Below are 14,968 nucleotides of genomic sequence, written 5' to 3'. Positions count from 1 at the left end.
TTTTCCAAAACATCATTTTCAAATAAATAATTATGTATCTAGGCAACGTCCATCTTGACAGCTTGACATTTGTCAATTGACACTTGAATATTATGAACCTAAGGGTTATCTAACCTTCTTTTCTACAAGAAAACTAGAAAAGAGCTGATAACTTTTAAACGGCTGAGCCAATTTTTTTGGATTATAGCTAAGAACACTCTCGATCAAGCCACCTTTGAAACAAAAAAAACTAAATTAAAATCGGTTCATTCGTTTAGGCGCTACGATGCCACAGACAGATACACAGATACACAGACACACAGATACACAGACACACAGATACACAGATACACACGTCAAACTTATAACACCCCTCTTTTTGGGTCGGGGGTTAAAAAAAAAGATCAACTACTGAGTTTCTTGCTAGCTCTTCTCAGTAACATTTGCATTCCGAACCGGTGGTAGAGTCTTAACTTATCATAAGTGGCACATGATGTACTATCTATACTAATATTATAGAGGTAAAGTTTGTAAGTTTGTTTGTAGGGGATAATCTCTGGAACTACCGAATCGATTTGAAAAATTCTTTCACCAGTAGAAAACTATATTATTCCTGAGTAACATAAGCTGTATTTTATTTTCAAACCAATGAGATCCCAACGAAAATTGTAATGAGCTACCCGTGCGAAGCTGGGGCGGGTCGCTAGTATGAAAAAAATTACTTTCATAATTTCATTACATCCTAATTTCAATTTTTTTTATTTTTTATCTATACTTTACTAATATTATAATAATATTATAAATGCGAAAGTTTGTCTGTCTGTCTGTCTGCTACCTTTTCACGGCCCAACAGTTTAACCGATTCTGACGAGTGCAGGGTTAGCTTATATCCCGGGGACGGACATAGGCTACTTTTTATCCCGGAAAATCAAACAGTTCCCACGGGATCTTTTTAAAAACCTAAATCCACGCGGTCGAAGTCGTGGGCATCTTCTAGTTGTAAATATTTTTAACGACTTTTATACATAGAACTAAGAACGTTTATCAAGTAGCAGACACAACGAAAGAATCTATTGCTCTAGCTATATATGATCTGATCAAACACGCTGTATATGTAATAATATGTAGGTAGTTCGATTTTCAAAATCGAAAATCTCGGTACCTCAATTTTGCAAGGCGAGTGTTCCCCCAAAATCTAAACCCCAGACGGATCATCAAGCTCATTACAGCGTTTCAAATTTGCATAAAAACAGCCCATAGAGAAAAAGGTCAATAACAAAAAAAAAATAAACAAAGGTCATTAAAAGTTCCGAAAGCCGGTCCGAGGCCCCACGGTGGGCGCCAAAATGGTGGGCAATAAAAATAAACGGAGCGGAAACGGAAACAAACTTGCTACATAAAAATATTTCATAGTTATGTGCTTTATAATGGGTTTAAAAGATACCCGGCCCAACCAAGTTGTATAAGGCCTCATTCACACAGGACCTGTCATTCACGGTTCGTCAGATTAGGACAGTTGAAGTCACTTTGACAGAACACTGTTCAAGAGAGTCACCGGAACATCCATACTAATATTATAAATGCGAAAGTGTGTCTGTCTGTCTGTCTGTCTGCTACCTTTTCACGGCCCAACAGTTTAACCGATTCTGCCGAAATATGGTATAGAGTTAGCTTATATCCCGGGGAAGGACATAGGCTACTTTTTATCCCGGAAAATCAAAGAGTTCCCACGGGATTCCTAAAGACACATCCGTTTAACCGATTTCAAGTATGAAATTTGGTACCGAGGTAGCTTGCGTCCCCGTAATTAACATAGGCAACTTTTTATCCCAGAAAATCAAACAGTTCCCACGGGATCTTTAAAAACCTAAATCCACGCGGACGAAGTCGCGTGCATCCTCTAGTGTAGAAATAAAAATAAACTAGTAATGCCCGCCTCTAGGCTAACTAAAGTTAGCAGTTTCATTTATTGGTACGAGTAACTGTGTAAGTTTTTATTTAATAAGCTTCCAGAAGACATATTAGAGATTTCTCTCAATAAGTTCAAAGTTTTCATAAAACGTAAACTGATTGAAAAATCCGATTACAATATAAGGGATTATTTAAAAGGATTTGATAATTCTAATAAGTATATGTGATTTTGTACAGTGGTGATAATAAAAAAAAAGAATAACCGGCTAAGGTGTGGGACGATACGCTAATTTAAGACGTCTCTGTAATTTTTTAAATTTAAAAACCATTGATGCCATTAAAAAAATACGAATCGTGAAAAATGACGATACGGAAAAAACACGAATCGTATTCTTGTGAAAGAGCCCTTAGGCTTTTTATTTATAAATGAGCGGGCAGGTAAGTCACGATATATGCTAGACAGTAGACATGTCGACGCCTTTGGCCTAAAATATTCAAACTTCAATGTCTACTATTTCATGTATTCTGTACGAGTTACTTTCAAACCTCTGGCATTTCAAAAGTAGCTTCACTCTTATGTATTTTCTAATATATAAAAACCAGTTAAGTGCGAGTCAGACTTACACACGAAGGGTTCCGTACCATCGTACAAGATATACCCAACTCTTTTCTGTAGATCACTGCAAGTTAATGACGGATTGCGCCATCTATATGTGATTCAGTAAATTAATATGTTCGTGAATATATATATTTTTGTGATGTAACCACAAATTCACGGCTTTCGGATTTTCCCCTTTACTTGTACTATAAGACCTACCTTCCTGCCTTTCATGATTCTAGGTCCACGGGAAGTACCCTTTGGGACATTATCTTGAGACGACGCACAGACGGATAGCGGGAAAGGTATTCTATTCTAGATAGGTATTTTAACGCAAAAGATAACTCTAAAGACACGTTGAAGTCTAAGCTAAATTAAAAAGAAATAGCAATAATGATGAAGGTCTAAAAGGAGGGTAGGTAATAGCTTTCGACTTGACATCCGCAATTTCCGGCTTCCCCCTTCCCCCCTCGCAATGCTAATCATCTATAGGAAATCTGTCGATTAGCCACCTTGATGGGTTAGGCTGAAGGGCTAAGAAAATACGCAGATAAATAAAACTTCACAAAAAATATATCATATTAACTTAATGGCACAACTTTGTCCGCGTGGATTTATCAAGACACGTAAAAAAAGAATTGTCTTGACTGAGTGACTGACTGACTGACCTATAATATAAACAACAGGTTAAACCACTAGGATCACGCTGCAACAGAGCAACAGATAAACGATATTTTTCGCATGGATAACGTTAAAAACCTGGAGAGTGACATGGGTTACTTACCCCAGGAAATCGAAGATCAGGAAATAATTTTTAAATACATATCAAAAATTGCGGAACCGGCTGGATTCGAACCTGCGTCTTCTGGATTCGCACCCGACGCTCTGACCGCTAAGCCACGGTTCGCTATTGGCTGATATGGTATGTTCAATCAAAGAAAAAAAAAATTGGTTGTCTGTAAAGTCGGTTTACTGACGATAGTTGAACGTGACAACAAAGGCCGATTGTGCTTCTTTGTCGCTCGTTCCGCGCTCTCGCTTGCACTTCAAGCCTTACATGGAACGCCTCGGAGCGAGGTAACGCCGCATGAGTCATGTTTTTTCGTGCGTGCAGCCGGCTCTATCGAATTATAAGACGTTGTCACGTCAAAAAAGAAAGACTTCCTGGTTCGGCGTGTGCCGGTAACAAGATGATGATGATGTTGGTTCAGAAGAATTCAGTCGCAGATTTTGCACCCCGATTCTCTGTATAACGTAGACAAAGAAAGGTTTTCGAAAACATAATCCAAGCGGACGAAATCGCGGAAAAAAGCTAACCTTTTAAGAGGGATCTCTCCGTCACTCGCTCCATACAAACGTAGTTCGTCTCTCATTGGAATACTAACCAATCATACTCAATGCAATTTTGTAGAAACGTTCCGGGAACTAATTTCTATGCCTGTGGTTTTCCAGATTTCCGTTAAAATATTCGGTTTCAAAGTTACGCGGTCTTAAAAATTCACATACAAATCTTGGAGCCCCTGTAATTTTAAAACTGCATATTTTTAGAAAAATCTAAAACACCACAGGCACAAATATTAGTTTCTAGAATATGTTTGCAAAATTTCATGGACTTTGGTTGCTTATTATTCAAATGAAATTGGGACTACGATTGTATGGAGTAAGTGACGGAGAGAGCCCTGTTAACGTAGTGATTTATGAAATGAATTAATTAAGAACTTCATAATTTAATGACTCCGTGTTATTAAAATTATGGACTTGAAGATAACTAACTATAAATTAAATTAAAACCACTGAAAGAAAGTCTTTTCATAATCCAAAAAACTCTCAAAAAAAAAAGAAAACGTCGGTCGTCCTTTGTTAAATAAAAGCAAACGACGCCTTTTCTTTTAAAAGAGGTTTCAATTCAAAAAGTGGATGGACCACTTTTGAAAGTTACGATTTCTTGCCGTCTCCCTCGTTAAGCGTCAGTTAACTTTTTGCCCATGCTCGGATAATTCTATAATAGTTACCGGACGGAATTAAGATCACATTAAAAAAAATACTGAATGGAATTACTTTATCTCTCTCTATTAAAGAATTTTACTTTTGGGATTTTTGCCTTATTCCTGTATCCTGTGTCACAAGCTCAATTTACATTGATATGAAATCGAAGCGAATTTATAAAATATTTATATGCTAGCTGATGCCCGCGACTTCGTCCTCGTGGATTTAGGTTTTCGAAATCCCGTAGGAACTCTTTGATTTTCCAGGATTAAAAGTAGCCTATGTGCTAATCCAGGATATTATCTATCTCCATTCCAAATTTCAGCCAAATCCGTTGAGTAGTTTTTGCGTGAAAGAGTAACAAACACACACACACACATACACACAAACTTTCGGCTTTATAATATTAGTGTGATGGATGAAATATAACATAGCATATTGACTTATATCTCCACCACGTAAAACAGAAATTTCTTACTCAAATGAAAAATTCGAGGTAATGCGCGTGAAATGCGAATTCACGCGAATTTCTTTCTCAGTAGAAATTGGTGCTTTACATTGTGAATTTAGAAGTCAATGATATATTTTAAAAATTCTCGATCAATGTAAATTGAACCTTAATCCATACTAATACAAACCATAGTAATTTATAACATTTTCACCCTGCGTCTGATCTCTCTCCGATCGTGTCGAATTACAGATCTATTGAACTCTATTAAAATCTAAGGTTCCCTTAATTTATAAGATGGTTTTTAGTACAGGGGATGACTGAACGTAAGACGTTTGAGTAAATAAATTGTCGTTTTGTTGTATGGATTGATTGTAGTTCTGTTGGAGTAAATATCATTGATTGAGTAAATAATGTAATTATTCGAACAAAAAGACAGCATGCATATTATGAATCATACTTACTTACATTTGACATGCGCAAATTTAAAACACATAATTAAATTATTTTTTGAAGATCTTCTATTAAAAGGAATTAATAATATTTAAATGAAAAGGTTTACTAATTAAATTCTTAAAAAGTAGTAAATATTTATTTTAAAATAATTTACCTAATAAACTTTCATCAATGTATGTAATAAATATAAAAAAAATTGTTTCAAGATTTTTTGTACCATGAAGTTCATGTACGTTTTAAGCTTTAAAGATACAAAAAAAACTTTGGCGAACTTCTGCAGGAATCGGGGAACTTATCGATTTAAATAGAAGATCTTCAAATAAGACATTTTTAAATTTACATAAATAGTATAAGATAATATTGATCAATCCTTATATGAAATCTTTCACACTAGAACAATAATAACTCTAGATTAAAATTTTATATCAACTTTACATTTTCTTATAAGAATTGATCTTAAAGATTTACTAGGCCAATTTGATAAAAAATAACACCCACTTTTCTGTTCATATTTCCTTAATTCTTTATTGTGTCATAAAAGTGTGTGCTTGATGCACCTGACGGTAAGTGACGATATAGAACTTCTATATCAATTTTGAAATACTTTTCAAAATGGCGTAATAATGCAAAATTTTAAAAAATGTTTTGCGGTAATTTTATAAAAATAATGTATTTCAAAAATACTTACATGTGTAGTCCCAACTGTCCTGGTCATTTTTGAATACATTCAGTCTTTCAGGCTGCAACAAAAGAAACAATGTTACTTATATGTAATGTATGTTTGGGTATTCAATGAAAATAGGACTATTTTTTTGTGATGTAACCATAAGTTTACGGTTTTCAGATTTTTCCTTTACTTGTGCTATAAGACCTACCTGCCAAATTTCATGATTCTAGGTCAACGGGAAGTACTCTATAGGTTTTCTTGACACAAACGACAGACGGACAGACAGACGTCCGTTTTTCTTTTTGAGGTACGAAAACATACATAAACTGTTAAGTTACTTTAATATTGATATGAAAGGGACAAAAGGTGGGTTGGTCACTTTCCTAGTAATCTCTTATTTTTAGTTTGTGGCTTAGCTCACTATTGCACTTGTACCCACAAGTTAAACACAAACAAATTACTGACAATAAACAACACCAAGGCCGGCGTCTATCCGTTGGTAACATTTGCCAAATCCCCGAAACCATCCGACGAACATCGTGTGTGCAGCCAAAATGCTGCAACGCGGGCTCAAGAATACTCAAGACGGACTTATCTGCTTTATGGATGGATGCTGATAAATATGCATGCTATTTGCCATGCAATAAAAACAAGGCGTACCGCACACTAGCAGAGTCGATGCGCTGCGTCTTATTAATCACTACCCATATTATAAATGCGAAAGTGTGTTTGTTTGTTGGTGTATTGGTTAGTCCTTCAATAACGTCACAACCGAGCAACAGATCGATGTGATTTTTGCATTGATGTATGTAGTTAAAGAACTGCATAGTGAGATAGGCTACTTATTATCGCAGAAAATCAAAGAGTTCACGAGATTTCAAAAGCCTAAGTCCACACGGATAAAGTCGCGGGCATCAGTTTCTATTATATAAACAGAAAACTCTGATTTCTTATCGATTTCCCAGCCGAAATCTATGTCACTCTCCAGTTATTCAACTATATCCAATATCCATGCATAAAATCACACCAATCCGTTGCTCAATTCCGGCGTGATTGAAGGACAAATTAACAAAGAAACACTTTCGCATTTGTAATATGGGTAGTGACTTGCTTAAACCCGCGACTCTTCCGCCTCCCCGTTAGAAAAGTTCAGGGGATTTAGAAAAATCCCCTGAAATTTTTCAAAATCCTTTCTTAGCGGATGTCTACGTCATAATAGCTATCCGCATGCATACAAACATATACCTAGGTATGGGGGTATGAGTAGTAATTTAGATTTCCAAATGCATCGCTCGGAATTAGAAAGTAAATGAGATTGTCTATTGGTTATGAATCTACCACTAGGTAATATATTAAGTTCGCAAGATGAACCGGGCTAACAACAATCTATCACCTAACTCAATTACGGGCGAAATTGAACTAGCCAGTTCAATCGCGCTAATGGAGGATCTAGGACATCATCACGTTATCTATATCTATAAGTATATCTGTCACAGCGAAATGGTATCATTTTTAGGGTTCCGTACCTCAAAAGGAAAAACGGAACCCTTATAGGAGCACTTTGTTGTCTGTCTGTCTGTCTGTGTGTCCGTCCGTCCATCCGTCGTGTCAAGAAACCTATAGGTTACTTCCCGTTGACCTAGAATCATAAAGTTTGGCAGGTAGGTAGCTCTTATAGCACAAGTACAGGAATAAATCTAAAAACCGCGAATTTGTGGTTACATCATTAAAAAAAAAAATTAAAATGTGTCTCAATTTTCAAAGTAAGATAACTATACCAAGTGGCGTATCATATGAAAGGGCTTCACCTGTACATTTTAAAACATATTTAAATTTATTTTTATGTATAATAGTTTTGATTTATCGTGCAAAATGTTGAAAAAAATACCCGAGCACGGAACCCTCAGTGCGCGGGTCTGACTCGCTCTTGGCCGGTTTTTTGGGAATTTGCCCCAGCTAATAAAGCGTTTGCATTTAACTGTCCGAAATTGAATCGCGCTAATGAAGGATCCAAATTCCAAAATCTAAATCTTTGTCATTACTAAATATACCCCCGACCGCGTGGGATGGACGAAATGCGAAAGCATTTATTAAATGCCTAAAATAGGTATTAATTTTCCCCTTGGTTGTTCCATTTCGTCTATTTATAAACACGAATTAAAATAATTAGCTAGTTGAAACGCCCGGCTTCGCTCGGGAAATTCTGGACATCCTTTTTAAGTGGAGTTGGACGATCACAAAAAGAGCTAACTAGTCACTACGCAGCGCGGATCTCCTCTCAGAATGAGAAATGTTTGGCCAGAGTCCACCACGCTGGCCAAGAGGGAATTGGCAGACTTCATACACCTTTAGGAACATTATACAGAACTCTCAGGCATGCAGGTTTCCTCACGATACTTTCTTTTATCGTTAAAGCAAGCAAGATACAAGTTAGGCCTTGACTGCAATCTCACCTGGTGGTAGGTGAAGATAGAACCGGGCTAACCTGGAAGGGGTATGGCAGTTTTAATTAAACCCATACTCCTTTGGTTTCTACACGGCATCGTACTGGAACGCTAAATCGCTTGGCGGCACGGCTTTGCCGATAGGTGGTAACTAGCCACGGCCGAAGCCTCCCACCAGACCAGACCGAAATTTAGAAATTCAAAACTCCAAACGCTGCTGGGGATCGAACCCGGGTTCTCCTACTAATAAGACCACTGCGCCAAAAAAGCCGTCGAATTTTTTTTAACGCACGCAGGTAACTCCAAAAATTTAAAGGTGCGGGATTGAACTACCGACCTCCCAAATAGGAGACCGACCTCTTAACCACTTGGCTATCACCGCCACTATTATAGTTTCAAAAATTACATAGTATTATGTAAAACGTATAGCAATTTCCATAGTCTTAAGCAGTTTGCATAATCGGCTTGGAAGCTCACTACATATTGAGGGAGGGAATTTTAAAAGCATAGAAGAAAGTAGATACGACGTAATTTGAAATTTAAATATTTAAACCGGGGAAGTAGCGAGTGAAACAAGTTAAGAGTTAAGACTCTTGGCGGCAAGCCCTTTGTCTTAAACCTTCAGGCTTTAATCTCACAGCCAAGCAGATTTTCACAATATGCTTTTCACAATATGAAATCCGCATAGATTTAGGTTTTTAAATTCCCGTGGTAACTCTTTAATTTAGAGGTTTAAATATATCGATACAAAAAATTAGGCGGATCCGTTATTCCGATTTATCAACCCACAGCTTAAACTACTGGACGTATCGGGTTGAAAGGCATGCAGATAGCTATTATGGCAGGCATCCGCGAGAAAGCATTTTTGAAAATTCAACCCCTAAGGGGGTGAAATACGGGGTTGATTTGTGCAGACCACGCGGACGAAGTCGCGAGCATAAGTTAGTTGTAGTGTAAACCAACGTCAGCGGTGGGATGAAACTTCGTGAGGTTTTTAGTCGGTAGGAGTCCGACATAATCACTGTGCTCCCCCGTGGCCGGTGGTATCCATGACGGATTTTCCTCACGATGAATAAAATTGTATGCCCATGAATTGGGGTGTCTTTGCAGTTGCTCTTGATGTTTGTTTTAAACCCCCGACTCAAAAAGAGGGGTGTTATAAATGTGTATCTGTGTATCTGTCTGTGGTATCGTAGCTCCTAAACTAATGAACCGATTTTAATTTAGTTTTTTTTTGTTTGAATGGTGGCTCGATCGAGAGTGTTCTTAGCTATAACCCAAGAAAACCGGTTCAGCCGCTTGAAAATTATCAGCTCTTTTCTAGTTACTGTAACCTTCACTTGTCGAGGGTGTTATAAATCTTTAATTTACACTTGTTATTATTATTGCCAACATAGAAATACTAGATGATGCCCGCGACTTCGTCCGCGTGGATTTAAGTTTTTTGAAATACCGTGGGAACTCTTTGATTTTCCGGGATAAAAAGTAGCCTATGTGCTAATCCTGGATATTATCTATCTCCATTCCAAATTTCAGCCAAATCCGTCCAGTAGTTTTTGCGTGAAGGAGTAACAAACATACACACACACACACACACACACACACACACACACACACACACACACACACACACACACACACACACACACACACACACACACACACACACACACACACACACACACACACACACACACACACACACACACACACACACACACACACACACACACACACACACACACACACACACACACACACACACACACACACACACACACACACACACACACACACACACACACACACACACACAAACTTTCACCTTTATAATATTAGTGTGATAATGGCACTAGGGGATGCCCGCGGCTTCGCCCGCGTGGATTTAGATTTTTTTAGATCCCATGGGAACTCTTTGATTTTCCGGGATAAAAAGTAGCCTATGTCCTTCCCCGGAATGTATTCCAAGTCTGTACCTTTCATTAAAATCGGTTCAGCGGTTGGGCCGTGAAAACGTAGCAGACAGACAGATAGACAGACAGACACACTTTCGCATTTATAATATTAGTATGGATTAATAGTTACACAATTTTATAAATGTTGAATCAGATAAGAAAACGGAGTTATCTGAATATAATTTATGTTGTAGCGCGGCAGAAAATGGCGTTAAACTCGGCGCTCCCACTGCCGCTTCCGATTAGCGGAAAATAAAATATACGACGGAAGGGACCTCCCGGAAACGGACCCTAGCTCCGGGTAATCTTGAACATAGGTACCTAATGGAAAATTTCAATTATTTCTTTTATACGTATTCGTGAATTATTTGTTCAACATTAATATCAATAGTTTTATGTTATGTATAGAATAGACGTATATGTAGTAATAGGAAATATTTGTTAATAATTAATTATAAGATAGTCATGACTTGCAATGCGGTTTGGCATTTGCTTGCTGTTAGTATTGTAAGAATCTGAAAATAAATAAATAAATAAATTAACTGATACCCGCACTTCATCCTCGTGGATTTCATCATGATCAACCCATTGCCGGCCCACTACGGAACACGGGTCTCTTCTCAGAGTGATAAGGGTTTAGGACATAGTCTGCCACGTTGGCCCAATGCGGATTGGTAGACACACACCTTTGAATACTTGGAGAACTCTCAGGCATACAGGTTCCCTCACGACGTATCCTTCACCGTTAAAACAAGCGATATATAATCGCTTAAAAACGCACATAACTGAAAAGTTAGAAGTGCGTGCCCGGGATCGAACCCCCGACTTACGTTTAGGAGCCGGACGTTCTAACCACTAGGCTATCACAGCTATATATCCCGCATTCAAAATCCCGTGGGAACTCTTTGATTTTCCGGACTTAAAAGTAGCTTATGTAACTCTCCAAGTCTTTAACAGGGCTCTCTCCGTCACTCGTTTCATACAAACGTAGTTCCAAATTCATTTGAATACTAAGCAACCAAAGTCCATGAAATTTTGCAGATATATTATAGAAACTAATATCTGTGTCTGTGGTGTTTTAGATTTTTCTAAAAATATGTAGTTTTAAAATTACAAGGGCTCAAAGATTTGTATGTGAATTTTTAAGACCGCGTAACTTTGAAAGCGAATATTTTAACAGAAATCTGGAAAACCACAGACATAGATATTAGTTTTTAGAATATGTCTGCAAAACATGGACTTTGGTTGCTTAGTATTCAAATGAATTTGGAACTACGTTTGTATGAAACGAGTGACGGAGAGAGCCCTCTTAAAAGCGAAATCCATAAAAATGTAAAACACTTTACATCAATGAAAAATAGTCCTACAAAAGGCACACTTTTTAATATTTTACAATAACAATGTATTTTTCATGTCGCGCCGCCATTAAATGTCCATTGTAGGGCACATTTAGGATTTGGGCGCGAGTTTTTCTCCGTCGGAAGTGGCGTTACGGCGCCTTTTGTATATTAAACGGTGTCAAAAGGGTCGTTCTGGACCCGACGCGATTTGTAGGAGACGTTTCGAGGACAATATTATAAATGAATATTTATTAGTGTACCGGACAAAGAACGTGTTTTTTGTTTTGCTTTTATGAACCAGCCTTTCGCTTGCTCAAAATATCGCTTTGAGATTTTTTAGGGTTCCGTACCTCAAAAAGAAAAACGGAACCCTTATAGGATCACTTTGTTGTCTGTCTGTCTGTGAAGAAACCTATAGGGTACTTCCCGTTGACCTAGAATTATGAAATTTGGTAGGTAGGTAGGTCTTATAGCACAAGTACAGGAATAAATCTGAAAACCGCGAATTTATGGTTACATCATTTAAAAAAAAAATTAAATGTGTTTCAATTTTCAAAATAAGATTACTTTATCAAGTGGAGTATCATATGAAAGGGTTTTACTTGTACATCCTAAAACAGATTTTTATTTATTTTTATGTATAACTGTTTTTGATTTATCGTGCAAAATGTCGCAAAAAATACCCGAGAACGGGACCCACAGTGCGCGAGTCTGACTCGCACTTGGCCGGTTTTTTCCCCTTTTCATTAAGTTTTCAATTTTTCCTTTACAAAAATTTACTATCAGGTAAGTTCCATATAAAGGTAAAAAGATATGATGAATTCGGTTTCGGAGATGGAGGACTCATAAACGAGTAACAGAAAATCAGTGACAATCAGTGTAAAATATGCACTCACCTAAAATAAAGTTTGACCCTCCCTGCGTATGCGCTGTGGTCTTATTAGTGGGAGGTCCCGGGTTCGATTCCCGGCAGGGGTTTGGAATTTTATAATTTGTTGATCTCTGGTCTGGTCCGGTGGGAGGCTTCGGCCGTGGCTAGTCACCACTCTACCAGCAAAGCCGTGCCGCCAAGCGATTTAGCGTTCCGGTACGATGCTGTGTAGAAACTAAAGAGGTATGGGGTTTAATAAAAACTGCCATACCCCTTCCAGGTTAGCCCGTTTCCATTTTATGCATCATAACTTACAACCAGGTAAGATTACAGTCAAGGGCTAACTTGTATCTGAATTTAAAAAAAAAGATTTTAAACTTTGAAGTAATTTTTGGCTTTAAGCCATTTATTTTCATGTTATTTGTGGTTTTGAAGTACTTATATTCATTAATTCAGAAGCTATAAGGCTCTGACAGACGGACAGACAGCTGGGCGGACAAGTACGAATTCCCTCAATGGACTTTGACTCGCTTTGCTCGATCAATTAACAACTTTCGTTTCCCTATTGGATAACTTACAAGTTTAAATCAATCACTTAACGGCTCGGGAGCCAGTGAAGTATAAACTTAACACGTATTGCACCAGTTTGCAGTTAGCGCCAAGTTAACGTTAACATCGATTATTAACTTTCAAAGTTATCCCCGCTTCAATTAAGGTGCAGTTTTGAAACTTTGAGAGCTTTGGCGTAGATTCCGAAGCGATATGAATGCTTGAATAAATGTTGGTAACTGGATGGGTGACCGACTTTGGTTTTTTCATACACACAAACTTTCGCCTTAATCATATTAGTGTGATATAAAGGAGAACTAGATGATGCCCGCGACTCCGTCCGCGTGGACTTAGGTTTATTTAAAATTCCCGTGGAAACTCTGCTTTTCCGGGATAAAAAGTTGCCAATTTCATTTCCGGACGTAAGCTACCTCTGTAACAAATTTCATATAAATCGGTTTAACGGATAGATTCTTTAGAGTCCCGTAGGAACTCTTTGATTTTCCGGGATAAAAAGTAGCTTATATCCGTCCCCGGGATGTAAGCTAACTCTGTACCAAATTTCATTAAAATCGGTTCAGCAATTGAGCCGTGAAAACGTAGCAGACAGACACACTTTCGCATTTATAATATTATATAAAATAATAGTATGGATAAGTAGTTGTACACACCTTAGCAAATTCAATCTTGAGTGTGCAGCATCCGGAGTATATGTCGCAGCCGTGTAGCGCCTCTTTCGCTCGCGTCGCTGACTCGATGCTCTCGAACTTGTGGCGATGGGTTAAGGTTCATATTGCTTTGGCAAGTTTGTACACAAAAATAACAATAAATTACATACACATACGTTACACACACAAAAGATAAATGAATCTCTCGGCGGTACAGAATCAGTACCACTGCTTGTAAAAGATTAATAACTGTGAAAGTGAAATCTTCAAACTGCATTCGCTAATCGGCCAGATGGCGACGGCGACGTAATATCAAACGGCGATTACCATCTAAGAGATTCCCGCATCACTCAAACGCTTCAGCCAATCCAGCGCGAGCGAAGGTTTTACATCTCATCATATCATTAAGGTTGCGACTCGAGTCTTAAGCGAGCGATTTTTCTTTTATAACACAACTGCCCCAAAAAAGGCATGCAATGTTTTCAGTATGTGAGTTTCTTTTATTAACCCCCGACCCAAAAAAGAGGGGTGTTATAAGTTTGACGCGTGTATCTGTCTGTGGCATCGTAGCTCCTAAACGAATGAACCGATTTTAATTTAGTTTTTTTTGTTTGAAAGGTGGCTTGATCGAGAGTGTTCTTAGCTATAATCGAAGAAAATCGGTTGAGCCATTTGAAAGTTATCAGCTATTTTTAGTTTTCTTATAGAGGTTTTTGTGTCGGAGGTTTTTTAAATATTTAAGTTATATGTTTAGATTTTAAGCAAACTAAGGAGAACTACTATATCATTATGTAATTGTTAACAAAATCGAACGCGTTTTCTGGCCTCCTTTCAATTTATGGTGATAGATGCTCAGTGGTAGATGCTCTCAACAGTTCAAAAGCCTACTTATAAAACTTTAAGTGAATAAAAATATTTTGAATTTTTTAATTTTATGAAAATGCAAGCATGAAATATTCCTCCCGCTACTCCTATCACAAACTTCTGCCCCCAACGTCAAAGTCTCCAGCCATAGCGAGTGTAATTTCGGTCGGAACTTCGGGCAAATTTGAATAAAACCGCCGTCCGTCGCCGAAAAGGGAAAAAAATAATTACG

The 14,968-nt window shown here is 37.7% G+C and overlaps 1 protein-coding gene across 18 annotated transcripts in view; it reads right to left on the bottom strand.

The window, feature by feature from the left end:
* Positions 1–14,968, bottom strand: part of LOC123878072 (heterogeneous nuclear ribonucleoprotein L) — a 366,077-nt gene that overhangs the window by 47,915 nt on the left and 303,194 nt on the right. For all 18 annotated transcript variants that reach the window (XM_045925113.1, XM_045925116.1, XM_045925118.1 and 15 more), the window contains exons 4-5: positions 13,876–13,972; positions 6,067–6,118 (exon numbers count right to left, since the gene is read on the bottom strand). In XM_045925113.1, coding sequence (XP_045781069.1) covers positions 6,067–6,118; positions 13,876–13,972 — 149 coding nt within the window. The remainder of the gene's footprint in view (positions 1–6,066; positions 6,119–13,875; positions 13,973–14,968) is intronic.

The sequence above is a fragment of the Maniola jurtina genome, chromosome 25 (genome assembly GCF_905333055.1).
Source record: "Maniola jurtina chromosome 25, ilManJurt1.1, whole genome shotgun sequence".
NCBI lineage: Eukaryota > Metazoa > Arthropoda > Insecta > Lepidoptera > Nymphalidae > Maniola > Maniola jurtina.
This window is presented reverse-complemented; position numbering and strand designations above follow the sequence as displayed.